This window comes from Dysidea avara, chromosome 10, assembly GCF_963678975.1.
Source record: "Dysidea avara chromosome 10, odDysAvar1.4, whole genome shotgun sequence".
NCBI lineage: Eukaryota > Metazoa > Porifera > Demospongiae > Dictyoceratida > Dysideidae > Dysidea > Dysidea avara.
In genome coordinates this window covers 8,102,594-8,129,434 of record NC_089281.1, presented here as the reverse complement: position 1 = coordinate 8,129,434, position 26,841 = coordinate 8,102,594, and the positions used below count along the sequence as shown (strand labels likewise).

At 38.8% G+C, this 26,841-nt stretch overlaps 3 protein-coding genes and 1 non-coding gene across 4 annotated transcripts; 1 reads left to right on the top strand and 3 right to left on the bottom strand.

The window, feature by feature from the left end:
* The first annotated feature begins 52 nt into the window (after positions 1–52).
* Positions 53–1,253, top strand: LOC136268368 (fos-related antigen 2-like). Its single transcript, XM_066063693.1, has 4 exons — positions 53–296; positions 433–672; positions 790–906; positions 974–1,253. Exons 1-4 carry the CDS (start codon positions 174–176, stop codon positions 1,094–1,096), a joined length of 603 nt encoding a protein of 200 aa, XP_065919765.1. The 5' UTR covers positions 53–173; the 3' UTR covers positions 1,097–1,253.
* On the bottom strand, positions 493–2,799 carry LOC136268366 (uncharacterized). Its single transcript, XM_066063691.1, has 5 exons — positions 2,338–2,799; positions 2,064–2,225; positions 1,929–2,018; positions 1,464–1,598; positions 493–1,415 (listed from the first exon to the last, which is right to left on the bottom strand). The coding sequence occupies exons 1-5, from the start codon at positions 2,497–2,499 to the stop codon at positions 1,320–1,322; spliced, it is 645 nt and encodes a 214-aa protein (XP_065919763.1). The 5' UTR covers positions 2,500–2,799; the 3' UTR covers positions 493–1,319.
* A 2-nt stretch (positions 2,800–2,801) lies between these two features.
* LOC136268328 (E3 ubiquitin-protein ligase HECTD1-like) lies at positions 2,802–26,811 on the bottom strand. The gene is made up of 41 exons (XM_066063630.1): positions 26,562–26,811; positions 26,278–26,512; positions 26,003–26,230; positions 25,093–25,332; positions 24,976–25,034; positions 23,950–24,140; positions 23,715–23,890; positions 23,535–23,658; positions 23,024–23,288; positions 21,157–21,307; positions 20,364–21,047; positions 19,870–20,298; positions 18,826–19,002; positions 18,511–18,645; positions 17,984–18,130; positions 17,266–17,336; positions 17,108–17,219; positions 16,770–16,904; positions 14,058–14,200; positions 13,870–14,010; positions 13,682–13,762; positions 13,154–13,252; positions 12,789–12,955; positions 12,678–12,739; positions 12,444–12,558; positions 12,240–12,391; positions 11,073–11,168; positions 8,879–9,026; positions 8,649–8,731; positions 8,451–8,569; positions 8,110–8,332; positions 7,404–7,595; positions 7,213–7,340; positions 4,810–4,948; positions 4,695–4,754; positions 4,505–4,642; positions 3,727–4,460; positions 3,598–3,676; positions 3,442–3,535; positions 3,179–3,387; positions 2,802–3,130 (listed from the first exon to the last, which is right to left on the bottom strand). The coding sequence occupies exons 1-41, from the start codon at positions 26,699–26,701 to the stop codon at positions 2,906–2,908; spliced, it is 7,326 nt and encodes a 2,441-aa protein (XP_065919702.1). The 5' UTR covers positions 26,702–26,811; the 3' UTR covers positions 2,802–2,905.
* Positions 14,264–14,345, bottom strand: Trnal-aag (transfer RNA leucine (anticodon AAG)). Its single transcript has one exon. It is a non-coding gene; the product is annotated as a tRNA-Leu (tRNA).
* Positions 26,812–26,841: the final 30 nt, after the last annotated feature.

Here is a 26,841-nt window from a genome sequence, read left to right as displayed (position 1 = left end):
GCTGTAGTTTCGTAGTTCACATACTTTACGATCGTCTTCCGGTTGCTGTGATAACCATAGTTAGTTCCGCTCCTGCTGGTATAAAAGGGAGCATTATCTCACAGCTTGAGCATTCGACAGATAGCCCACAAATTCACTGATATAGAGATATTAACCAGAGTAATCGGGTTTCAATGGCATTTTCCGAACAACAGCACTACGGTTGGGGTCCCGGTGAAGCGATTCACCAAGTAGACGATTATCGCAGTTCTCCACTAGTAACAAACCACTTGAGCGCTCTAAAGCTTCCAGCACAGGTAAGGGATGATTTGTGCGTGTTAATAGTAATACAAGTATTAGCAAGAGTACATAATATTATGTACTCTTGGTATTAGCTACTAAGCTCTGATATAGCTTCTCAGTTGAATTAATTGTGTTACTGTTGATTTGCAGGTACCAGGCGGTAATCTACCTTACGCACAATCGCTTGACCTGGAGAGAACAATGATCAGCTCTACTGGCATTACTACTACAGCAATGGCGATGGCACCTTGCGATTCCTCCGTTCCTGAAATGGACATGGTGCCCAGACCACATCCACAAGCTTGCATCATACTGCCGCCAGGCATGCAACAACCCAGCAGATCTGACATGGCCGAAGACATAGCTCCACTGAAGAAAAGGAGAATAAACGTAAGTACATAAAATTATTTTAATCTTAAGTGGCCAATTTCCTGTAACAGGATGTTAATTTAAACTATGTACGGTTCGTTTCCTATCCTGTGATGAATCTTGTTTGTAATCTTATAGGCTGACCTGCTGTGCCCATCAGAAAAGCAGAAATTATTAATGAAACGAGAAAAAAATAAGAGGGCAGCAGAAAAATGTCGTGTGAAGAGAAAGGAAGAGAGTATCAAAATTCGACAGGTGAGACAAAATCACAAATCATGTTTGAGACAAATATCATGTTGTTTTTTTTATTAAAAAAATTTAGGAATACGAGGAATATTCAGAAACTAATGATGGCTTACAGGCTGAAATAAGAAAGCTAGCACAGGAAAAAGAAAAACTGGAAGCAATCCTCAAAGAACATAACTGCATTGGTGCCAAAGTGTGATAACATTTCTCCAACCTACTCATCGAACAGTGTTTTTTTAACAGCATCTTAAATTTTATATATTACCAGCAGTATTTTTCATGTAATGTAGTTGTAAAGTCATGTGTAAATCAAAAATAAGTGATCAGGTACATATAAAAATTATTTTCATTATCAAGTCATGGTTATCAACAGGGTTGGTGACAATAGATGTTGATGGTAGTATTGTAAGGTGTTGATAAGGTCATTGAATGGTGCAAAGGTGTGATCTAACTTCTGTTGAGGTTGTCAAGACCTGTGGTAAATTTGTGGCTCTGTTTTGAGTGATCTTGTCAATGACCTGAGCAGTATCTATAGCAAATTACACAATTAGTTGTGTGACTTGTACCTCCAGACATTCCATAAAATCCAGCGTCCCTGTATCATCCATATCTATGGTAGCTAAGATTTCTTGTGCCTGTTTCTTGCTAAATAGCAACCCGCTTTGGTCTAACATCTTTTCAAGCTCATCTGCATCAATTGTCTATATGGGAACACACAGAATGACCTCTGCTAGCATAAAACACACTAATTTACATAAGACAATGGTTTGGTATAGACCAAAATCTCCTTTAAAGGTAAAAACGTTCACAACATAAAATCTGTTTTTGTTACCAAATTGGACCTGATTTTATTGTTCTGTCACTAATACATTATATCATGCTAGGATCCTACAGTCCAACTTCTTGACCCCAACTGCATGAAGAAGCTTTGCAGATGGATTAGGTCACACATTGGTTATCCAGTGGGCTCAATGGTGCAGAGCACATCCTCACAAGAAGGATTCCTATAGACGGTCCAGTGTCTGGCTCACCCCATCGCCATTGCTGTCTGCTTCAACAAATCGTTTCTCAGCATTGAGAACAGCAGACAGTGCAATCTTTGGAAATCTTTCAGCAATCTCCTAGAACAATACCACCAAGTAAACAGACAGTAAAAATCTCATTACTTTATAAAACTGTTCTGGGTCTTCAGCTATGCTGATCTTTGAACTGCTAACAGTTGCTGACTCTGTTGACAGTTTGCCTGTACCACTGCCTCCAGTGGTGGTCTTGTCTGTTTTGTGCTTTTGCTTTGCTTTTCTTTGTGGCTTCTTGGACAAGCCAGCACTCTAATAACACATACAGTGCTTCGATTAGTGAGTTCAAAGCTCAATAAGTCAACAACAAAAAAAAACTAAATTTAATCTATAAAATGGCTTCAACGACAAAATAAGCGCCCACCTTTTGTAACTTTTGGGTAAGCTCCTCCACCTGTTTGAGTAAGTCGTAATTACGTGATTTCACCGTTGTTATTTCTTTATCCTTTTCTGCTAGTTGTTGCTCGAGTGCTTGTTTTTCCTTAATCCACCAGAGTGCGTCTCGCTGTTGCTCCTCTTCGTCCATGGCTCACGCAAGTCTACTCGTAGTGGTCGCGTTGTTATGGGGAACAACCAACCCTCTGATGAAAAGAGGTGGCCAGGGGATTGAGAACACACGTGCTACAAACAGATTATCGCAACTATTTATGGAGCTCAAGTTTCTAGCACTAAAGTGGAGCTACACAATTCCATTCCTTATCAACCAATCTGGCTCAATCCTTTACCACTACGTGCTAGCTAGTACAGAATTATCTTTAGCAGTACCAGTAGTTAACTGGCTAACTCTGCTAGTTACTTTATTCACTGGACACTTACTGGGTGAACGAATTCAGAACAAAACAACTTTTATTGGAATATTTTTAGTTGTATGTGGAATTTGCATGTGTGTGTGGGACAGATCAAAATAAGTTAACATCTATACAGTACATTAACTAGTTCAGATGAAAACCTTTCTCCCTGCATGCTACAAGTAATCGTTCTCTTAGTATTTCTTTGCTGTGGTATTCTGGGATCTTGAGGTAGTGGACGCATGTGTTGACAGAAGGTAGGACATGTTCATTTTCATAGTGCTTGCGTACAACAGTCAATTTTGGATGCAAGTTAGCCAAGCCACCAGGAGGCAGTGAAGAACTACCAGTCACAAACTGAATGAAATTCTATAAAAAGAACACAAATAAAGACAGCTTGTTTTATGTCCAATGTACCTTTCTTTCATCTGCATCCATATCCATGGCCACATCGATAAACATAAGATAGCCCTGGCTGTCTCGTGTGTAGCCATTCTTGGGTTCCGTGTGATGTAGTAGATCTTCTCTCGTCCAACTAGGCGCCTGGTCACCACACAACAAAAGCTGTAGTTCATCCGCAGAAAATAAGTATAAATTTTCCAATGGAAACACACGAGAAAAGCCGCCTAGAGTGAATAAAAAGTGTCACATTCACATTGTTATCAACATAACAAACATACTCTTGAAAGCATTTAATTGGTGCCTAATTCCAGTATCCAGACAGAAATCCTGTACTAAGTGAACATACTGTTCAGCATTACCAACATTCAACTCCTGAATGGAATGAACATAGCATTGTTATGCTTGTTGTAATTGATACTTGGTTATTCACATACCACTTTGTCTCCATCTTTTATTAATGGGTGTTCAGTATAGCCATAGACTGTTGAGGATGGCTGGAATACCATTGAAAGGCTATATAAGGTAATATATAGATAGTGGAATTTTGTACAGCCTTCACTTACCAAAGGTCTTCTAGTCTTACAGGAGTATCAGAGCCTTCTACCTGTAATAATAATTCTCCCTCAGCTTTTGATTTTTCAATATCAGTCAGTTGGGAGTTTTCATGTATTTTGTTACGTTCATGAGTTAGTTGTAATAACTGATGGTGAAACTTTACATGTTGAGGGTAAAGAGTTTCAAAATCTTGTGTGTCCAAAATGCCACGATACCATGGTAGTTCATATGATGAATAGCCCACAGTACTGCTTTGTACTTGCTCACATGACTCTATTTCAGCCACACCCTTCTCAGGGTCTCCTGCAGTGGATGCACACACATCATCCATTGCCATAGCAGCTGTCATTATTTTATCAGATGAGCTATCAAGTAACATTTCTTGAAACGCAACTTCTTTATCAGTAAGTTCTTGATCAGATCGTGTCTGGTTGTCAATATTACTATCAACTCTCACATCGTCTTCATTAGTTGGTCCTTCTTCAATGGATTGTTCTATTTGATAAACATCATCAGTTTCTGTTGCATGTGAAACACACATAAACTTGAAGAATGATCTTGACAACGGTATATCCACTAATCGACCATCTTGTAAACACTTGGCTAAGAACATTCCAAGTAGCTGAAACAACTGACAAATACGTTTCAACTTGGAATGGTCTTGTGGGTATGGAGCAGGGAACAGCCCTGATGATCGCTGTACATAATATCCCACTGGTTTCATCCCATCACCAATATCGACCTGACCACAAATCTGAACAGCCATTGTAATCAAGAAACACGTACCTCTCTTTCCAACTCGTCGTGATAATTATCATCACACACCCATAATCCTAGATCATGTCGTTGCAACTCGGCTGATACTAAAGTGTAGAACTCTAATGAGGGACCAAGTCCTGTTCCTTCTTCATTGATGTACTCAACCTGACAGCAACATGTGAGCAATGCAGGAATTGAGCCCCACCCACTGCCTCACCTCTAGCATAGACTTTTTAGCTGCATGACTGTGTAACACTATCTCTGACCAGTCTAATAACTAAAATAAAAATCTTTAAAGCAAGCACACCTATGGAATTATTTTTAATCCTAACATTGTCTCCTCGAGGTATTGAAACTTTTTCTTGTTTCAACCGACCAACACGATATTCATGGGTTTCATCTTTCCGAGGAGTGCTTCCTTTCATCTGCTCCAGCTGTTTATCCCGCTGAGCTTGAATCCAAACAATTGACCTGCAAGAAAAAAAATCTTTAAAAAGTGAAGAAGTCTGTTGGTCTGTGATTGTGAAACACATCACTTCAGTGAATAAAAATGTTAGAAGGATATATACAGGAGAAATAGAATACCACACTACAAAAAAAACACCCTTATATTTGGGAAAGAAAGCAGCAATAAACAAATGAGCCAAAGGAAATTCCAAAGTATTTAATTACACCATTGGCTGTCTATGCCAACAAGCAACAGGTCTGTTGTCTGTCTACACCAAACACAAAGCAATGTGTACAAGCTGTGTCCATTAAACAGAAACCTCCTTACTGTGTGAGGACGTATAAAACCAGTAAAACCAATTTATTGTTCTATATAGCCCCAGAGACAGACTGTCTATCACTGGAATGAGGAGTTATAGGCTTTATATACCCCATAATAGAAAAGTTGTTATTTGGCAATATCTACATGTGTGTGTGTGTGTGTGGCCAAAAGCATATGGTTACTTTGGACAAACAGTCTAATATAGTTACCACTATGGAATATTGAGGTCCAACTACAAGGCAAATGTCTTCACCTGTTCTTTTTATCACAGTAAAAAAAAAAAGATACAGCCTTACTATTGGTGTATGTTCATACTAGACTCAGACCCCTGTGCCTTCACAAAGAATTATCAACTCAAAATAAATACCTAGTATTCTACTCAATTCCGGCCTTGTAGAAAACATTACATATGTAACTACTACAAATATGTTCCCCGCAAATTTCTTGTATGACAATTGAGTAACCATGATAGTTTTCCCATCAAATTTTCATACTGTGTATTAAACCCTAAGGAAAGGATTTCACCAGAAACTGTTACGATAAAATTTTCACAAAAATCTAACAGTTCAACTAAAACTTGTTAATTTCAAGGCCATTGTTAGCAGCCACTTCTCAAGTGCCGCAGTGTGCCTGGCTTACAGTGATCCATTACTTCTACACAACTCAAGATATGCAACTTCCAAGAAACAGACATTATAGCTATAGTAACAAGATAAAGGTGAAAAAAAAGTGCTGCTAACGATTTGTATCAGTAGTTTTGATTTTGTGCACCCGCAGAATTTTCCCAAAACTGGTTAATCAAGTCAGGAGCCTACCAACAAACCACTTGGTTAGTAATGTGGTTGAAGCAGTGACCATTGAGCTTTATCAAACATTTGAAAATTATGCACAACTAGATTTGTACAAAAAGTGACCAGTTTACAGTGTATTCAGGTGCATGACCTAAAAAAAAAATTAATTATATAGTGTACTGGCCTACTGGGTACATCAGCTGGTTAACAGAACTTTCTACTAAACATGTCTAACGTTTGTGATGAGGGAAGATAAGTAACAAAGTATACTGAAATTTGATGATTATATTTTGTTTAAAACTGTAAGATTAAACTGTGATTTCAAATGACACAAATATATAGTGATTCACAAGTTCACCGAGAAGTTAACTGTCATTGTCTACGTAATGCTCTTATTTTGGTCATAAATTCACCAACAAATACCTTGCCAGTCTTTTTGGTCACTTGTCAAATAATTGCCTATAATTTGAAACTGATTTCATCCACAAAACTAAACTAAGCTGTCATTTAAGGTACATCAATTGATTCACTTCTTATTTAGGAACATTGCTACACCATATAAAGGTCTATGTTTTATTTGATAGTTTTTACAGTCTACCACTGAGGCATTTCTTAATGTTTTTGTTTGTGCTTATGGTTTTATGTTAAAACTAAAATGGTATGACAATATTGTTGTGCTTGTGTTGCTTCCCTTTTAAAGACGGTGGTTTCTAAACACAAGTGGTTATGATAAACAAGTTACCCACAATATCAATACTGAGAGGTGATGGTATACTATAATAGCACTCCTACTATTGTTATACTAATTGTGAGTGGACCATTGGCACCGAAATTAATGTACTTTCCCTTCACAGACAACACACATGCACACACATACTACAGAGTGCACTGACATAAAGCAAAATAATTTTGTGTTTACTTTCACTACTCCCTTTCCTGTTAAACCTTTCCCCATACACCAGCAGTTGGCTATGAATCTTTGCTCTACAAAATGTTTGGGACTACACCAAAAAGGCTGTTTTCCTTATTGTATTCCGACCTCAACTTTGCATGAAAGCTTGCAAATATGAAAATAACACAGTGGCACATATAGTGGAAAAAAAGCTATCCAAAAGGTAGTGGATAGTAAAAACCACATACATCAACATACAAAGAAGTTTAAACAATATTACTACCTTGATACACCAAAGGCAGTGGATGCAAACAGATCCTGTCTAACACTGTACGGTATAAGCATCGGTTGTTGTGTGCACAGAATACGACACCACGTGGGTACAGAACCACTGCATAACACAAGGGGGTCCTGGTGACATAAACAAAAACATAACATGACTGTAGATGGAGCAAGGTGGTTACACTGACATACCCGAAGCTGTTTACTGATCTTGTTGATAAGTTTGTGGCAGTGAAAGTCTTCCGGTTTCAAGGATAGCAATTCTCCCTGCTCTGACGTACCTAGTTTGTAAAGCAGCTGAAGAACTGTCAACACTTCTGAGAGTGATGACAGTACTCCATCATCTTCTGCATCATCACGTGACCTCCTGTTACCACAATAGTCCTGTAATAGTACTATATAATTTATTCACATACTAAAATTTTGGAGATGACTACACAATATTTTGTCAACACTGTGAAATGTCAATAAAAGTGAAAAATAGAACTAAATATTGAATAGTTGGAAAGTTGGCTATTCACAAAAAACAAAAAAAAACACATGTTTGGTAAAGAGCTGAAACTTATCTACTGTACAATAATAATGTATTTTGCTACTAGGAATTTCCCTATAAAACGAAAACACTCAGTAAAATAAAAGACATTTCAGGATAAAACCACAATGAACATAAAAGAATTGCTGCAGCGATTTCAGTTCCGGATTTTACAAGATGCATAGGAATCTAACACCTCTTTGCTAACATGCAGCATGTACATTCATTGAAGAGAAAAGGTCAACAACCCATGACATTTTCACATTACATGTTTCTAAATACAAGGAAACAAGTCCTAACAATGAACACAGAACCTAAGTTGTACATTATTTAGGATCCACTGTACTGTATGTGCATATCATTCACCTTGTATGCTGCTAGCATGGTGCTCTTGTTGGTAGCCAGTCCACTTGTGCCGTGGAGCTTCCACTTGCGGAGCCATTCCCCTGAGGCATTGTGCTGCAGATAGCCAATCAGAGCTGGTTCTGGCAGCACCGATGAGCCAAGGTGTTGTTCAACATGGCTGACCGGCCAGAGGGGCTTCATCTGCTTGTCATTGCACACCTGATCATTACTCTGATATATCACACTGTATGAGAAAAGAAATTAAAAATGTACACATAGCAAATTTTATGAGATGGTTAAATTATATACATGTACACCAGTCAAGAAGCAAGCAGCAGATAAAATGAGCAACTTTCACGTACGTAAATGTGTGGTCCCAGACTCGTTTGTACTTATCTGACTTTAGTTTCAAAATTAACTTCTGAATGTAATAAAACAACGTCTTGCTTGAATCATCCATGGGTAACTCAACATTATCCAGCTGACATGAGAGAAGCAACATCATAGCTCACACACACACACACACACGCATGCTTGCACACATACTAGTATGCACTTACCTTTAACACTAGTGAAACTTGTTCCCTAACAACTGTTGACTGTTGAGAGGAATTAGACAGAAGCAGAGTGGCAGCTTGTGACTCTGTAACACAATAACAGTACTATAAATGATTGCACATCCACCAGACACATATACTACTATATTATAAAAGGTCACACACTACGGGTGACACACAGCGTTACACAAACACATACACACATGCATGCTACACACAACACACAAACACACCAGGTGTAGGTATAGGCATATCTACAAGGGTTGGAATGATTGCTTTGCCCGGTCGTGGATCAAATATCGGTACTAGAGCACTGGACTGTCTCTTCAACATCACATTATCCAACCAAGCTCGCCGCTTGTGGGACAACACTACACCACCCTATACAGTAAACAATGACAATAAAAAGTTTTAGTTGGAAACATTCATTACATCATTTTAATTCACAGGAAATGCATAAAACACATGCTAAACTGACTCATGGTTTGTACACAAAGGAAGCCCGTCGAATGAGTGGTACAGCAAGTAAACATTGAGATTTGTCATGTGCTTACTTACCTCTACCTGTCATTTGACTGACCACTAAATAATAAAACAGTTGATAGTCTTGTGGTGTGTGGTAGTTACCACTGAAAGGAAGCATGCTTCCTTTCTCAATTTCACTGTATCAATTTTAATGGAATTCCACAATGTTATTTCAATAGAAATACATTAGTACACATTAGTACACAAGGAATGGCAAGTGTTTTCACATGGACACACATACCAACACGATCATATACAATAGAAGTGACACGATCATATACAATAGAAGTGGCATTCATATTGTCAAGCACCAGTAAACAAAGAACATATGCTTCTTCCATAAAAGTAGAAGTTTTAAACACTAACTGAAATCTCTAGATAATAACTACAAGGCTTCTTCCACAGTTCTACACTAGTTGCTTACCTTGACAAGGTAAGGGATTTTGGCCACACTTGCAAACTCCCTAACCCAAGCATACTTAACAGAGCTATGAATATGTTTGGTGGCCTGCTAACTAATTTGGTTGTCATAATTACTTCCAAAAGGCAGGAAAACAAGGCTATACATGTAAATGTTATTAGCAGCAGAACTTTATAGCAATGATTTTACTCAAGTCATTACAAAGGCCTGCCTCTAATTGTATCAGAATTTCCTGACCACACTAAGCAGGCGACTTGCATCAAGCAGGTCACTATGTACTGCGGTTCTAAGAGACCTTGCGCGACAACAAAACAAGCGAAAATCACGTGTACAAGATTTCGTCCAATCAAATCAATTCATTTTTGAAGTTCAAACTATAATTATCGCACGTGATGTTTTGTTGTCGCGCAAGGTCTCATAGAACCGCAGTATATGAATCAGGTCTTTTGGGAATTTTGAAGGTGGACTGACCAGTAACCTTATTATGTAGTGACCTGCTAAACAGGTTTCACTGTATTTCCATAGCAACAAAACAATATTATTCAGTTTGTAAGTAGCTTGGAGGCTCCCCAGGTAGATAGAAATGACAACAATTTGAAAATGCTTACTCTTCAGCTGCTTTACAGTTTATATTTTGAAGCTTTATTTACAAGCTGTAATTGAGACACAAACTTACAGACATCAAAATTTCTAAAGCAATGGTACTTCACTAGTTAGGGGTCTGCAAGAGGCCAGTGTGTAATCAATACCTTAGTTATTCCTCCTGACAGTATATTTACACACACCAGTTGCTAATAAACAATTTTGTTATTGTCTTACAAACATCCTGTAATTCTGTTTTAACACTATCTCTTACAATACTGTAGGTGTAACTACTATGGATACAAATTCAAATTTGGTAACATATCAAATACTTCACCATATATGGATGAGTGTCTTAGTTTTGTGGGTAGAGCCACATAGTTATTTATAGAAACATGTGGTAATATACTGGAACAAGGTGGTTAACCAAAAGCATTGAAGAGGTCAGTTATATTATATCGCTTGGTTACCACACAAAGAATGGACAGTGGTATTGATTTAGAACTGAAATTCACCTTGTAAATGCTACCATTTGCCCAAATTGGATGTGGCTAAACCATCAAATGCAAAATATTTTGGTAGTATTAAAACTCAAGTTTCTTTAGTTACCATGCAGTGTTCAATTGAGAAAAAACAGCCATTTGTTTTGTAAAGCACAATAGTTGAATGGTTTCTTCTTTGATAATACGAAAACTGCCTTATATGGCAAATCATTATGCCAGGATATTTTTTATCTTGCTATCAGGTAGTATGCAAGAGGTATGCACTGTTGCAGGATGGCATGAAAACAGGATGGGGTAGCATTGCTAAAAAAAATCTGAGTTACAGGACTACAGTGTACCTTAATCATACACTTGCAGTATTATCAAAGGTCAATACAGAACATGATGTATACGTACGTCATCCTCATCTTCACTAGATCCCATCTCCATTTCCAACAAGTGTGGCTCCTCATCAGCAGCATCGTTACAATCATCACTGGAGTCATAATCATCCTGTATGATGACATAATCAATATAATATTTGTGATAGTATACCCCATTAAATGACACACCACATCCACCCACTGCACCTGCCCAAACTATTATATATAGTAATATTTTAAAGCCATCTTGATAGCCTATACGATTACATGATACATTGTCAGGAAAAACACATGACATACATTTATAGTACAAATTGAACCTCTCCATAATGGCCACTGTGAAACAAAGAAGTTTTGGGTCTGTCCTTGGCACATTATACATGTAGAGGTTTTCCTCTTTTATATGTAAAAAGCCACCCAGATCTCTTGGGACCTGTGCTTTCTTATTCAGATAGTTAGATTTAGCAAAGTTCCTGTACATAAACTTGATAGTGAGACACAAAGGAAATTTTTGAACATGTGGACCTACTCAAATACATACAGTGTTAATGTACATGGCAACTGATAGCAGCTTAATACACAAAAATACTGTACATGAAGATCGATGGCTCTATTAATGAGGTCTTGCTTTTAATTTTGGGTTTGTACCAGGTACCTAAACACCCACACTTATCCTCCCCATACACGTTAAATGGCAATTTTCAGTTCAGCACCTACACATGATAACACACACCAACACACCCACACAGGATCTCTTGAAACTTCCACTGACATGACTGATCTCATGCATATTGATATATGTTAATGACCACAGTGTAAATAATTTATTACACCCACACTCATGCTGTACGGCATTCACGTCTATAACCAGTGAAAAAGCACAACTTGGGTGCTTTGTATGAATCAGTGAGGGAAAATCCTCTGGAGGTTAGGACTAGGAGGCTGTACCATGTCTCATGTGCGACAACTCATCATATGAGACGTGGACAATTGGCATTTGCTTCCCAGTTAACACTAAGTTCCCATCAATACAACTGAGTGGACTGGAGCAATGTTTCTTGTACAAGAAAACAAAGTTTCATGCTGAAGGAAACAACAATGCACTGGAGCCTTGTGATTACTAGGTCAATCATCAAAGACATACAGTACCATACTGATTACTAGCTCACACCCCCTCCCCACCCAAAAGTATTCAGCATACCTCTTGCTGCTGCTCATTTTGTGATGCCTCTGCAGATGTCTCCTGTTCCTGAGCCACACCCTCATTATCTGCAAGTTGCAGATCATAACGTCCTTCAGCTCCCATACGATACGAATTAGCTCCTCCATGGTCCCATGTCACATCAATCCAACCTATCATGTGTCCCAAAGTATCTTAACTTTTGTTGGTCTGCTTCTCTCTCACCATTTCTTAGCTCTCCAGTGATTGTGCCCTTTCCAGGTGGTCGGCCATCTTGGTTGCGCCACTTCCAATCAGCACCCCTGACAACCCTGGCTCCAACTACCATGTCCTTTAGTACCTGTGAGAGGAAATACATACAGGAAGACTTCACAAGTAGAAACCTCATTAATGGGGACAAACAAATGGCCTCGTGGCATTATTAAGAAAGTGACTGCTAGATGAGATATTAGTTCATACATTTTGACGGATGTGCTTTCTCATTTTCCGTACAGCAGCTTCGGCCTCCTTTGCTGCCATCCCTACAATAATGACATACTATTACATCACATCCCATAGTAATGACCTTACCGAGATCCTTATCTGACACGCCCTTCACTTCACCGTAGATCTCAAAGCCAGACAGCGACAGGTAGTGGGTGTGTCCATTGGAGTTCTTCCCGTTCTGCTTGATCCTGAAGTACCTCCATCCTTCTGTATCATCAGAGGGAGGCTCCACAGGCCAAGATGCAGTGGACCTTAATAAGGAATAATGTGCATATGAATGCCAGTATACAATTTATTGCAATACAGTGGTGCATGCATGTTAACTTACTCAGCAACATACACAATAAACAATTCATACGATTGTGTACAGCACAAAAATAATTTTGTTTCACCGAATGTAACATAAATAATACTGATATGTTGAAAATGTTACAACACCACTTGCTCACCCTGGATCATTCAGACTGGTATCATCGTCATGAGATTGAAGTGTGATCCAATTATCACCATCTTTGGATGCTTGAAATTGCCAATGACGAAGAGCTGATCTGAAAGTTGAAATATGCAAAACATTGCTACCCACCATCAAATTTGATGAGCAGAAACTATAATAATGTGAAAGTGAAATGGATTACGTGCTTCAATTATGGTAAGTCCTACGTTAAATTATTGACTACTGACGCAGTATAATTTCCTGTCCTTAAAAAACCTTTTTTCTTTTGCACACAAGTTTATGTGTGTGAGTATGGAGCATGTGTTAATTATTAGTGAGTCACCATCAACTATTGGCTACATTAACCTCAAGGTTGTGGCAATCATATCCTGAACTTTCATACAGATAAGCAGAGTTCACTTAGAGGGTCATTTTTTTGTACAAATAGACAATCATGTACACACTTCAGCAACACTGATACATCAGAAATACAGGGACCATGCAGCTCGGCAAATTACACCAACACAGGGAGGTAATTACATACCCTTCATATCCTCGAGAGTGACGTAATGTGTAACAACTTGGTATCACCAGCAGCCCAATATCAACAGTAAACCAAGCGTTACTGTAAACAACAAACCAATAAACACAACAACAAAAAACACACATACACGCTACAGATTCAAATAAGTTGAAAACACACAAGCCCCACCAATTCAACAACAAACTTACATGTTGTCCTTGGTGTGACAATTTCGTGGAACAGTATCGCGCCCAACCATATCTTCAATTCTACCATAAGGTAGATACTGACCATCCAAAGTGCTCAATGCTATCAGTTTAAACGCTGCTGGGTTCACCCAGTCAGCAGTACTACAAAATGATTAGTAAGAATTAATTACATTGGCTACCTTCTTTACCAGCCATTGGTGCCTATCCAGTAGAGGATCCCATTTTGGTCAAAATCTGTTACATGTTGGAACACCAGTGGAGAAGTTGGTTGCCTTGCCAACTGAATGTAGTGGAACGACTCCCTCTCATAATCATACCATTGCTTAGCAACCTGGGGATAACAAAGATTAAAAACAAATAACTAGACGTGGAGAAAAAAGACAAACAAAAACAATGACAGGAGTGGGATTCGAACCCACGCCACCAAAGTGACTGGTGCCTTAAACCAGCGCCTTAGACCACTCGGCCATCCTGTCTTCTGACAATGAAGGAAATTTTTACACTACTTTACTGTAATCAGTTAATAAATTCTTCAGCATGGTTATGTATTTTTCTTAGAACATTGGCATTAAAGTCAAAATATCAGTAGTGAAACAAGATATATTAATGATTGTATTACATATAGTTAAATGGAGAAAATCTCTACATTGACATGTTACGTAACATTGATATGTCATATCAGGAGTACATTGAATCACAAGGGAGCATGAAACTCCGTAAACAGCAAAATTCAAACATGGCTGCCGTGTAGTATAAAAAATAACATTTTATTCAGAGGTGCATGCTTAAGTAGGTCACATTACTGACACTACACACTGAAGCTAGTTGAATGGTACAATGGAACAATGGTAGCACAGACATAGTGGACAAGCCTTTATACATTTGCTAGTGACATAGAATTACTCAAGTGGACTATTCCAAGCTGCTCCTTCAACTTGACGGACTTCCCAACAAAGCAGCCTTGTTGCCTTCATACAAAACGATGGAGTAGCAGCTCATTTTCTGTGCATCCCTGTTGCACGTAAGAATGATGTAACTTATGATATACGTCACTAGCACAAGATGCCATGTTTGAATTTCGCCCATAACATTAGTAGTGCATACTCCCTTCTCCATAGGATTCAATGTACTTGATCCTGCCATCATATTCATATCTTGCTTCAAGCTTTTTTTCGTTTGGATCCCTACTTAAATTAATAATTTACATTATTTGTTTAGCAAAGCTATCATTACATAGTGGCTGTCCTCTATAAATATTGTACATGTTTTACGGTGACTGCTTTATTAGAGTATAATTTCTGAGTGATACATCAAGGGGCACGGTTACTGTACCTTGTTTTCTGCAAACCAATCATTACACAGTAATTGCAAGTGGACGTGGTCGCTGTATTCTGTCTCCTGTAGCAAACCAATCATAGTCCTCTAACAGTAGTAGCATAACGAGCATTGAATAATTTGTGGCATCTAAATATGCTCAAAGTAACTATTCGGAAAATTTAAAATTCCCCGGTATGATATTCTTGTGTGAAGAACCAGTAAAAGTGGAGATGAAAGACAAAGGCAGCAAACACTCATTGGAACTCAAAAAGTCACGAATTTATTATTCCAATTTGAAATGGTACTTGTGCACTACATAACCTTGTTGGGGCGAGCCTGAGCGAGCCCCAAAAATGGCAGTAGTCACTCGTACGTCCGACCGGTACGTCTGACCATTCCCAAGAGTTTATGTAATGAACACGGACAGCCTTACACTGGTAGTGCTCAACTGTACGTAAGACCGTACATCTGACCATTCCCAAGAGTTTACATAACAAACACAGAAAAATGCCCCACATGGCTTAGAATTTGTTGCTTGTCACTTGTCTCACTTATTCTTATATCATGAACCACGATAGTGGGTTCATAATAGGGATCGCCCATGTTTTTTGCAAAAACTCTAATAGAACGCACACCTAAATTTAAAATGACATGCAAATTGTAACCAGACAAGACAAGAACAGGACCAGAGCTGTACCCTAACAAAAGAAACACCACCAAAGCAACTGCCATCCTGTCTTCTGATGTCTGATGACAACACAGAAGCCAGTTTGCAAATGCAAAGCAAATATATAGAAAGTAGATTTATTGAAAGTTTCAAACCATGACAACGCAGAGTTATACAGTAGTATGTACAAGTTGAGCTGGATCCTGAAAAACAGCTAAAACTTAAAAGTGGATTTTTTTTCAAGAGAGTAAACATTTCAGTCAATCAGATGATTAATGATGACAGCAAAGGTGCAACAACAGTTTGGCTCTATTACAAGTTTGGGAAAGGGCTGTAATGAATGTTGCGCTTTTATGGCTTCCACACAGGAAATGTATGGTGAAAAATTTGATTGACCATAAATATTATGTCAGACATTTGAACAAAAAGGTTTTGAAATATTTTTAGTGGGTCAAGCACAGTACTACAAATGAGCCAAATTTCAAGATCGTATCTAATTGCATCCATGAGTTATTAAATGTTTTTGAAGACCCAGCTCAATGTCTACATACCATAGGCCTTGCAAATGAAATCATTTGTGGCACCCTCAGTCATCTGTATTATCAGTTATTTGAAACACTGTTGCCAAGATGATTGTTGGATTAGAGCAGTTGACCATTTTTGTGGAACAATAATGCATTCATTAATGCCACACATTTTATGAGTAAAATCTGCCCGTCTGCCTAATGCAGCCATCCATTTAATATTTAAATTTGGCGTTGACATAAGGGAAAAGACAGTTTCATAGTAAGGACTTTTAAGCTATCTAAGCATCACGTGGTCACTCTCCAGGGGGGTTCAGATACCCAAGGGGTCCACTGTAAATATCCCAAACACTATCAACTGTATATACAGGTAGATACTACAGTAGTCTTACCATTGTGTGTAAATGTTTCTCTAATGTGAGGACAGACGTTAGGGGATCCACCTTATAACCACACCCATTACGATCGATGAGGTTCTTCTCACCAGCTGCTCGTTCAACTTGCAAGTGGACACATCTCTGTAGTACCTAAGTAGATAAGCAAATATACCTAGTCCAGGTACACACCTAATCACTTTTTAGTTACGCACTTAATTCCCTTTATAAACATTTAACAGACCAACAATGCAAATTTGCGTTTAGATTCTAGCACCCACACTAAATACAAGACACTAAGTACTTAGATACAAGACACATGGATTACTTAGATATAAGAAATTGACTATATATACCTGCAGGTTAAAAGTGGACGCTGATGTTGACGCTGCTTCATACAAGTAAACTGGCAGTTTCTCAATTGACTCCAGAACACCGACCATTTTGTGCACCAGTACAGGGGCAGGGCTGTGTGTAGTACAGTTGAAGCTCACATGCAAACAACATGACATACCTGTATGACTCTTGTTCAGTAAACAGCTTCTGGAATAAGCCTAATCTGTGTTGTACTTTGTTTGGTGCACCCTAATTAGAGATCACATATAAGGTAAAACCATTTCATCAAAAGACACATATTTTTTTTTGCAAATATATCCTTTGGACAGTAGAAATTTCAAAATTCACAAGATATGATTGGTAGCATACGATGACAAAATGGTTCACTTGAAATGTAAGCCAAACTTCAATTTACAAGACATTTGGCCCTTGCACATGAAACATTCTCTAGAGATAGCACATATGAAAACATGACTGTTAAGAACTATGTACAGGGTTATTGATATGAGGGAAGTAGTGAATTTGTAGGAGTAGAAGGATCTATGCCCCAGCTCTCCCAGAAGTTATACAACTATTTTACTTTTAAAAATTGGAGGAGGTTTGGTACTGTGGTGCAAGATACACAGGGAAATAGATTCGGCTCAGTCTTTAAAGGTTATTTTCCAATTTCAAACTACACTTTCAGATGACAATACCATGAAGCACATTGACTGCTCTATTAGAGTATTAGACTGGTCCATAAAGTATAGGTATCATTGAGTGGCTTTGGAGCTCTTCTAGAAACAGTGTATCTGAAATACAGGCCAGATCTTATTCTGGGCCACCCAGCCATGGCCCTGCCTTCCCAAAAGCTCATTTCCACCACCTATGACTTATACACACTATACACACATTACCATGGTGAAGCAGGTTAGAAGTGCTGACACCAAGTTGCTTGCTTGCACTTCAAATACAGAGAGTGTCTTCTCATCGTTTAGCATGGCAGCCAGCTGAGTTAGAGCAGACGTCAGTAGCTCCTCCCAATTAGCCCCATTTTCAAGCTCCTGCAAAAAAACAACAACAAACAGGCATGTAAGATCAAACAACAAACAAACATACACGAAGGAAGGATCAGCAACCGAACAATAATCACATAGTTACTTCACCAATGCTCTAACACCTTTTGGATACTTCAACATGACTTATATACCAGTTTATCAAAATATTAACATAACTACTTTCATAAACTTCCTGGCAGCAGTTTGCACAAATGGTTGTTGTATACAATTAAGTGTACAGACCAGCTATACCCTCTTCCTATTAAAATGCCTTCACCTATTTTCATATTTTCACCAACTTCTACTCAAAAAAAGAGAGAAGAAAACAATGGTCTGGTCAAGTGATAAAACAGTTAGTTATACAAAAATAGTTTACAGTTACTCACAGTGTCCAGGTTGTGTCCCTGACAAGCTGAAATCATGTCCTGGACTACCCGGCCTAGTTCAGAGGTACCTAAGCAACCATCGGGATTAATTGAACTGAAGTGCTGAGTGTGTAGTCCCCTTGCTAGCTCCTTCACCTGAAAAGAAGAAGATTGCTAAATTACTAACTAGAAAATGACTAGATGGATTTCTTCCACACCAAGTAATAAAAGTGGAGAGGGTACCCCTGTAAAATTGTACAGAACAAAAGTTTTAATCATATTTACCAATGTTTGAGATATTGAGGTCTTACGTGGGTGATGAGAGTATTCACAAACCTTATCAGCAGTGGATGCTGTCTTGCTCTTAGAAGATGCTTGGATATCACTGCTAGCCTTCTCAGACCATGGAGGTGCGAAGGGGAGTTGTAGTGCTCCAGCTTTAAGCATATTAGATGTTCCTCGGTTAGACTCAAACATAAACCCATGTTGTCCCTTACACAGTGTGGTACATTGCTAAAGCATAGAAAAACATTTTATTACCGTATAGTAAAAAACTTTGACGGTAAAAAAAGTGTGACGAAACCCTTATTGAAAAAAATTGGCGGAAAAAACTTTGGCGATTGAAATAATATTCGCCAAAGTTTTTTTTACCACCAAAGTTTTTACTGTACAGTACATAAGGATCTCGGTAAGGATAAAACGACAAGGTGCCAACTCATCAGTTAAGTAGTGTTACAGCTAGTAGTAAGTGTATAGGTAGCTAGCGTTGTTGTTGTGGCAGTACTTTTGTAGCTACTGATCTGGCGATGTGCTAGCAAAGGCTGGACGTGCTTCTCTATCCCCTGCGAATGCCGAGAGCGACCGTAGCTATTTGCTTCTCAGTCAACTCCAGTAGCAGAGATTATCACTTATATCAAAGTATTTGGCCAAATCCTCCACAAGACGACGATCTAACTAACGTGCGAATGAGGAGCCGGTTGGAAATGCTATCCCAAGGCCTGCATGAGTGCTTACAACTGTGGGACACATCCCTAGGCCGGAAGATCAAGATCTCCAAAGTCAGTTCAATCTTTATTGCGTGGTGGTATGAACTCACCTTCATCTCAAGTTCTAGTTACTCAATGCGAGACTCAATGATCATCTAAAATAATTGGCAAAAAAAACTTTGGCGAATTGAATGCTATTCACCAAATTCATCAAAGTTTTTTACCGCCAAAGTTTTTCACTATACAGTATCTACTTATACACTTGTAATTAATTAAATATTTAATGTATTTATAAAATCTACATGAATTTAAATAATAATACTAATTGTAATTATCATATGTACTTAGTTAAGTATACTCTTGCATGAAATAAAAGGAGTGCATGTATACTCACCCTAGAACTATCAATATTGGTAATTGTTAGCTCATCTTCCTTTTTCGACTGTATACACCAGTTCCCAACTTTCAACTGTGTCGGTCCTGGTGCAGGTAGGATAACAGCAGGTGATGTTCCGCCTGAGTGGATGCGTGAACAAAGCCGCTGAACTTTGTGACAAAACTCTGCTGCATTCTCTGAAGGATTGGGACTGATTTCCGGACTACCACTGGAGTACATGGTGGCCAGTCGATTGTTGACCACAAATCGGAACCAACCATTGCTGTCATTGGCTAACTCCAATACTGAGAACTCATTCCATATGTAGACACAGTCAATTGACCGGATCACATCCCAGTCGTGCCAGTGGTAGGCGCGGCCTGTTTGCAGTGATGTTATAGCAGGAGAAGGTGCTGGAGTTGCTGCAGCAGCTGCAGCTTGAGATTGCTGTAGGGGATAAATAACACAATGCAATCAATTACTATTCCATTACAAGCAAGTTAAAACCTTACAGACTCATTATCAGATTCTTTTGCAGAACTTTTCCCGGCTTCTTTGGTGGATTCTGAGTTTGATTCCTTGCTAGATTCCAAGTTAGGCTCTTTACTGCTATTACTGCTATCCAAGTTGGGGTCCACACTAGATTCCAAACTAGGCTCCTCTGCACCTGCTTCCTTGGTAGCTTCTGAATTCGGCTCCTTGCTAGACTCCAAATTTGGTTCCTTGGTAGTTGTCAATTCTGATTCCTTGCCAGAACTGGGTTCCTTGCTTACTTCCAAGTTGGGTTCCTTACTGGAATCTAAATTTGGATCTTCCAAACTGGGTTCTTTGTTGGAAACCAAGTCTGATTCCTTGCTAGATTCTAGTTTGGGTTCCATACTGGAATTAGGATCTCTGCTAGATTCCAATTCTGGTTCCTTGGACTCCAAATCTGGTTCCTTGCTAGATACCGATTCTGGATCCTTGCTTGCTTCCAAGTCCAGCTCCTTGCTGGATCCTAAATCTGGTTCATCCTGTGCCACAGCTTCCACGTTACCAGCAGATAAAGCAGCAGAAGTGTCCTCTGATGGCCCAGCCAATTCCAACAGCTTAGCGGAGGTACCCAAACGCATAAACTGGCCAATGAAAATGTCTCCAGCCTTGTTCAACAATTGCTCCATCATTTGCAGTGCACTCAAATGAGTCGCAGAAGAATCCTGAAAATAATTACAAATATTTATTGTCACATACTACACTAAAATGGAGGGAATAAAAAAGGTATACAGTACAACTCATAACACTGACAATTTCTTATACCATTCTCACCTCCCCCATCATCACCATAGAGATAACCTCACACAGTTGAGTGGCCAAATTAGAAGCTGTTGTTCCATCCCCATCACGAGAGAATTGCTCCATCATCATCGAAGTGTTTGCGTATGTACACATCTTTAGCACAGCCTTCAGCAAAGCACACCTGGTGAAGAAAAGACACTGTTTTTCTCCCCCTATAATCAGTAGAAAACAAGGTCCTGTACAATTTATAAACTAATGTGGAACCTGTTAATGTGGATACCTATACATCATCCAAACACTTAGAGCTAAAAAACCCTCAGTATCCCTTAGACTGTATTCAACTAGAGATGTTAATTGATTGACTCTAGTTCACACTACTGCATCTGGTAAGAGCTTTGATAGTGTATGTGCCGAATACTAATGAGCTAAAACAAGAGTACAATAGTAGTAATAAGCTTTGGGCACCTAATACCAGAATTGTAGTGGCAAAGCATGGAACCAAATGAAATAAGTTGTAGGATGTTATAGACGCCATATTGGGCGCTCTAAAGAATACCAACATGTCACCACAGCAAAACGGAGTCTACCAAAGTACGGTATGTCATAGCCACATAGTTTAGCTGGTTGAGGTCCAATAAAGTAAATGATTACTGCTAAGTCAAGTTGTGTGTCATTTGTCATCCTACGTCTAATTAAATGGTTGACAGTTTTTAGTATTAGCTGTTACTCCACTACACTGCTATATAACAAGGCTGAAGAGTCTCTAGGAAACTGGTAAACAACTCAGCCTCACTGTTAACCCAGACCTACATATTTCCACGATTGTACAATCAAAATATTGATAAGTGGACATGCAGAATATCGTCATTGCGATACAGCAAGAACATCATAATACAAAATTAATATGTATCGTAATTTTCATATATTTTATTCACAAAATCCTTGAAACATCAATGGTGACTATGGCAAAGCTGTCATCACTCGTGAAATTTATTAAAAAAATTTTCCCTCAAACATTTGTGTATAGCATGCTTACAGTGAAAAATCCAGGACACCTTGATAATATGAGACACTTCTTGTTTGATCCCAATGTTCCCATATTACACATGCTTCACTAATGGCCTGTACTCTAGCAAGCTGATCTTAAGAGGAATAAACAATTGGGCATTTATGTAGTCTATCCATTAATAGTAACTTTTATAAACAACCCTTATATGGTTACAAATAGTATGTGGGCTTTAACCCACTCAATAAACAGAATTTCTTAAATTACATGTACAACTCTTTCATCTAGGAATCTAGTAACAGAAAAGTCAAAGATCAAGAGAATTCACATGCTATCAAGGATATGCATAACAATGCTCAGGCTAAAATAGATTCTGTCTTGCAGGTGTACATGAATTTTGTATTGCAGAATACACACAAGGAGAAAGATGTGCTAACTTTGTGATTACTATTATCAATTCTGTTGAGCTATAGTGTACTACTACTTAATGGTTCAAATGCTCTGCAGTAAATTGTAATTTTGTTTGGCTTGGCTGTTGGTAAAATTTGAATGGAAAAACTGCAGTGAACACTGCAGACTGCTATGTCCAACTTCTGATGTAGCTTGTACAAATGACTTCAGAACCTTCAAACATTTTCCAAAGCTTCCAAACCACAGACACTTGACATGTCAAACCAGCACTGCAAAGCCACACAATACCTGTCCCATTGAAATACCTTAGTAGTACATTTCTAATTTTAGGACCTGTTCCTCATAAGGATTGTAGTAAACAATAGATGAGACAATTACAATGTATACCAATCAATTGTATTCATACATGAAGTAAGTAACAAATGGAAGCTTCAAAGGTAAAAGATTTCATCGTTTCAGCCTCATGTTATATTATGGTACCTGATGGCTGCACTAGATGTAGCAGAAAAATTGTTGATGAAAAGAGGTAGCAAGCTTCTCAGTAACATGTCCGCCATAGCTGGATCACCAGACGCTAGATCCGCTATTGCAGTTGGCGCCTTCTGGTCAATTGGAGACAACGATTGGATGATTCCACCCTCAACAGGTGGGTGGAACTTGTCCTCCGGGGGGCGTGGATCATCCTCAAGGTCACTGAAGCTATGATCAGAATCCGAGCTATGTGATTCTTTGTTAATGTAACCAGCTAACAAATATGAAGACATGATTACCACAATACAGACCACTGAATTCATAGAGTACTACATAATAGAATGGGACTTTTCAATACCATACAATAACAACTCAGACAATGATATAGACAGTTGAATACAGTTAATAGAGTTAGGCAGTAACAGCAGTAACAGCAGTAACTAGCAAAACAGATATGGCTACAAATGTGTGCGCTATCATGGTAAACAAAACATGTTTATATCCTCTATTCAGTTCTTACATGGATCACGAAGTATTTCTGCCACTTGTTGGTGCCACTGGCTGTCCCTTTCTTGTGCCTTCTGTAGAGCAGTTTGTCCATCTTCATCCCGCAAGTCAGGATTGGCATCATAACGAAGCAGCAACTAAAAACAACAGCAAATCATGCACACACATTTCTAGCTAGCTAACTTTATGGTACCTTCACAATGTTGGGTCTACCAAAGCAGGCAGCATAGTGTAATGAAGATGATCTCTGGCCCTTGTTAACATCAGCACCTTGCTCTAGAAGATACTCAACCATTTCAGTTGTGCCAAATGCTGATGCCCAGTTGAGAAGTGTTTGCCCCACATCATCAGTAAAGTTAATGTCAAATCCTTGAATAAGAATTACATACATGTGGAGTGCCTACATACTGTGTATCTTTTAAACTTACCAGCTTCCATTATATCTAAAAACTCATCAGTGTTTCCACTTCGGATGTGCTCGATGATTTGCCGATGGGATAGATCGGACATGGAGCTCTCCAGCCGGCGAAAGGGACCGACCTGGTTCTTCAAGGCTTCACGACCTTCAATGGCAATCACTAACAAAACATCATACAGTCGCAAGGCATCCGAGACATTCCTACATGATGGGAACACACAAAGATAATCTATAGCAATAGGGTGTACTTCAATGCCTCGTTAATAAGGATTGGGGTACCAGAGGTAGTGCCACTATTAACATTTCACATCAGAACAAGAATAGGCTGCAAGATGTAATAATCTGCCATATCATCAAATAGTAAGGCTGATTTAACAAGGGAAAATTTTCTCACACACCAGCTGGCAGAACTTACAAGGAATCGGTTGTCAATTCAGAGACAATCATGATGTTTTGTATGTAAATATGTGTAACTCAACTTCTATAATGGTCAACCCACTGCAGTCACCATAAGAAGTTATTGATGGGCTCACAAGCGAGTAAAGGATGCTGTGTACCCAATAACAAACTGTAAAAGGTAGTACATATGGGTTCTGTTGTTATGGTAAGGATTCCTCTGGGGTTTCAAGTGTGACTATCTGGTATGCATACTATGTGTTTGTCAGTGCAGTGTTGTGCTCATTGAGAAAAAGTGCATGCAATATAAGCATAGTGACGCTACTATGTGGATGTGTTTGTGTGCATTAAGCATGCTACACTGATGTCAGTAGTATATTTGGTCTACACAAGACACATACATATATGCACTATAATTATAGTGTCTATGAGAATACATGCACACAAGTGCAATAAATACAATAGCCAGATAACATGAGGACACCACGCACACTTATAACATAGGTGCTCCCACTGCTTAAAATGCTGTGGCACCATATTTGAAATACAAGTGTATATTAACACTACAGTATCCCTCTCAATGGGTTGGTATATCAGAGTTGTCAATAATACAAATGCGCATGTCAATGGTTTCTATTACCTTTCATCTCCCTTCAACACAATAGCTAGAGCATCCAATAGATTAGCAGCAAGAAGTGCCTACCAACAGGACACACACACAATGACACACTACCCCACACAAAGACAGGGTGCCTACCTCAGTTGCAGTCCGTGACCTCCGACAGAATATTACTAACAGGTTGATGATTGTACTGGTGAGAAGAACTGGAGATTTTTGCCCAACACTTGTTCCAATGCTTCCTTTTGGTGGAGTAGTCCTCAAGCGTCCAATGAGAATGGTAAGGAGACCCTTGCTTGTGAGGAGATCTGTGTTATGACCACGACGAGTGAATCGATCCACAAGACTTACAAAGCAACGAATGGAACCTTCTACCATCTGTACAGAAAAATGAAGAATAGGAAACAGAAAGAAAACTAATTAATTGAAACTTGTGAAATTCTACCCAGACAAAGAAAATGACAATTCAATTCCAGCTAATATGACAAAAACATCTAAATACTTTTCTTATACACAAACAACCATCTATCATTTCTATCAAGTCACAACAAACTACATTCTACGCTGATACTAAGCCTCATAACTATAATTTTATTTCCGAGTATTGTAGTTTTACGAAAATTATTGCAAACTTTTCCATGTCATCTTATATTTTATGCTTAAGTTAATAAAACAATGAATAATTCTATTACAACCCAACACACTGTGACAATGACAGTGTGTGCAAGGTGTGATGTTTACCATGAAGCATACATGATAATTTGTTGTGTATCTTTAGTATAATGGTCTCCATAGTAATGTAACTTGTGTACTACAAGTCAATAGTCCAGTTGACTGCCACAATGACATGAACCAACCAACTTAAAACTGTGACAATTTTATGGGATAATCAACCTGCAACACAGACGCTATCAATTTCATCAAGAGCTCATAATATATTATGAACTCTCAGTTCAATTTACTTCATTGCAATAATGATAACATTCCAATCATTAATAATTTTTTGCTGAGCATACACACATGCACAACACACACCATACACACATACCGACAGATCGTCATGTTCAAGTAGCTTTGACAAAGCCGTAACACAAGTGTCCAATGACTCATTACCCGGTTCCAGCCTGCCACACAATCTAGTTACAATGGACATACAGGACAGCATGATATCCTTGTGTAGTTTATCTCCATGTTCTGTCATAAACGTTAACACAACAGCCAACGCTCCTGCCTCAAACAACTTATCCGACTCTCGTGTACTTGCCAACTCCAGCACCTAAAGTACATCATATTAAGGAAACGTTATGAGCATACACTCTGCACCTTCGAGCACTGCTCAGCTAGATCCTTGCTTGGCCTACTATCAATAGTTACAGTGGCCACTCGCTGTACAATTGCCTGCAAGGAGCCATCCACTGAGGCCAGTCGCCGGGCACAGTCAGCAGACACATCGAGGTAATAAGTCAGCGACCTAGCCGTGACCTCGAGTACATGATCAGGTGCCGCTTCGTCCAAAAATATTTTACACAAGACAGGAATGAACATACGCGGAGGACAACTAAAAATTGACATCATAAAAATGTAGTTTATAGCGAGGATGTGCTTACAGTTCAAAACATCTGTCAATGTTGTCAGCCATAAGCAACATCATGCAAAGTTGCTCGAGCGCCAGGAGTTGAATTTCGCGGTCATCTCCTTGGTCGACCTGTAGCCACTCAAGAAGAGCCACTGGATCAACTTCAGCCATCCCCCTGGTCCTGTATCACTCTTTCAACTAATACACTGTTCACACCACGTTCATATCACAACGTGAAACACCGGCAAAAGGAAAAGTTCGGGAAATTACATTACATGCGGCTTCTTATCACGTGGATTAAAATACAAGTA

Coding starts and splice junctions, on each gene's coding strand:
- LOC136268368 (XM_066063693.1), top strand. CDS start 174: ATGGCATTTTCCGAACAACAGCACTACGGTTGGGGTCCCGGTGAAGCG. Junction 297..432: donor CTCTAAAGCTTCCAGCACAG/GTAAGGGATGAT, acceptor GTTGATTTGCAG/GTACCAGGCGGTAATCTACC. Junction 907..973: donor AGAGTATCAAAATTCGACAG/GTGAGACAAAAT, acceptor AAAAAAATTTAG/GAATACGAGGAATATTCAGA.
- LOC136268366 (XM_066063691.1), bottom strand. CDS start 2,499: ATGGACGAAGAGGAGCAACAGCGAGACGCACTCTGGTGGATTAAGGAA. Junction 2,019..2,063: donor ACCCAGAACAGTTTTATAAA/GTAATGAGATTT, acceptor GTATTGTTCTAG/GAGATTGCTGAAAGATTTCC. Junction 1,599..1,928: donor CAGACAGCAATGGCGATGGG/GTGAGCCAGACA, acceptor GTTCCCATATAG/ACAATTGATGCAGATGAGCT.
- LOC136268328 (XM_066063630.1), bottom strand. CDS start 26,701: ATGGCTGAAGTTGATCCAGTGGCTCTTCTTGAGTGGCTACAGGTCGAC. Junction 16,905..17,107: donor CGTCCACTTTTAACCTGCAG/GTATATATAGTC, acceptor TTATCTACTTAG/GTACTACAGAGATGTGTCCA. Junction 3,131..3,178: donor TGGATGCAGATGAAAGAAAG/GTACATTGGACA, acceptor TTCTTTTTATAG/AATTTCATTCAGTTTGTGAC.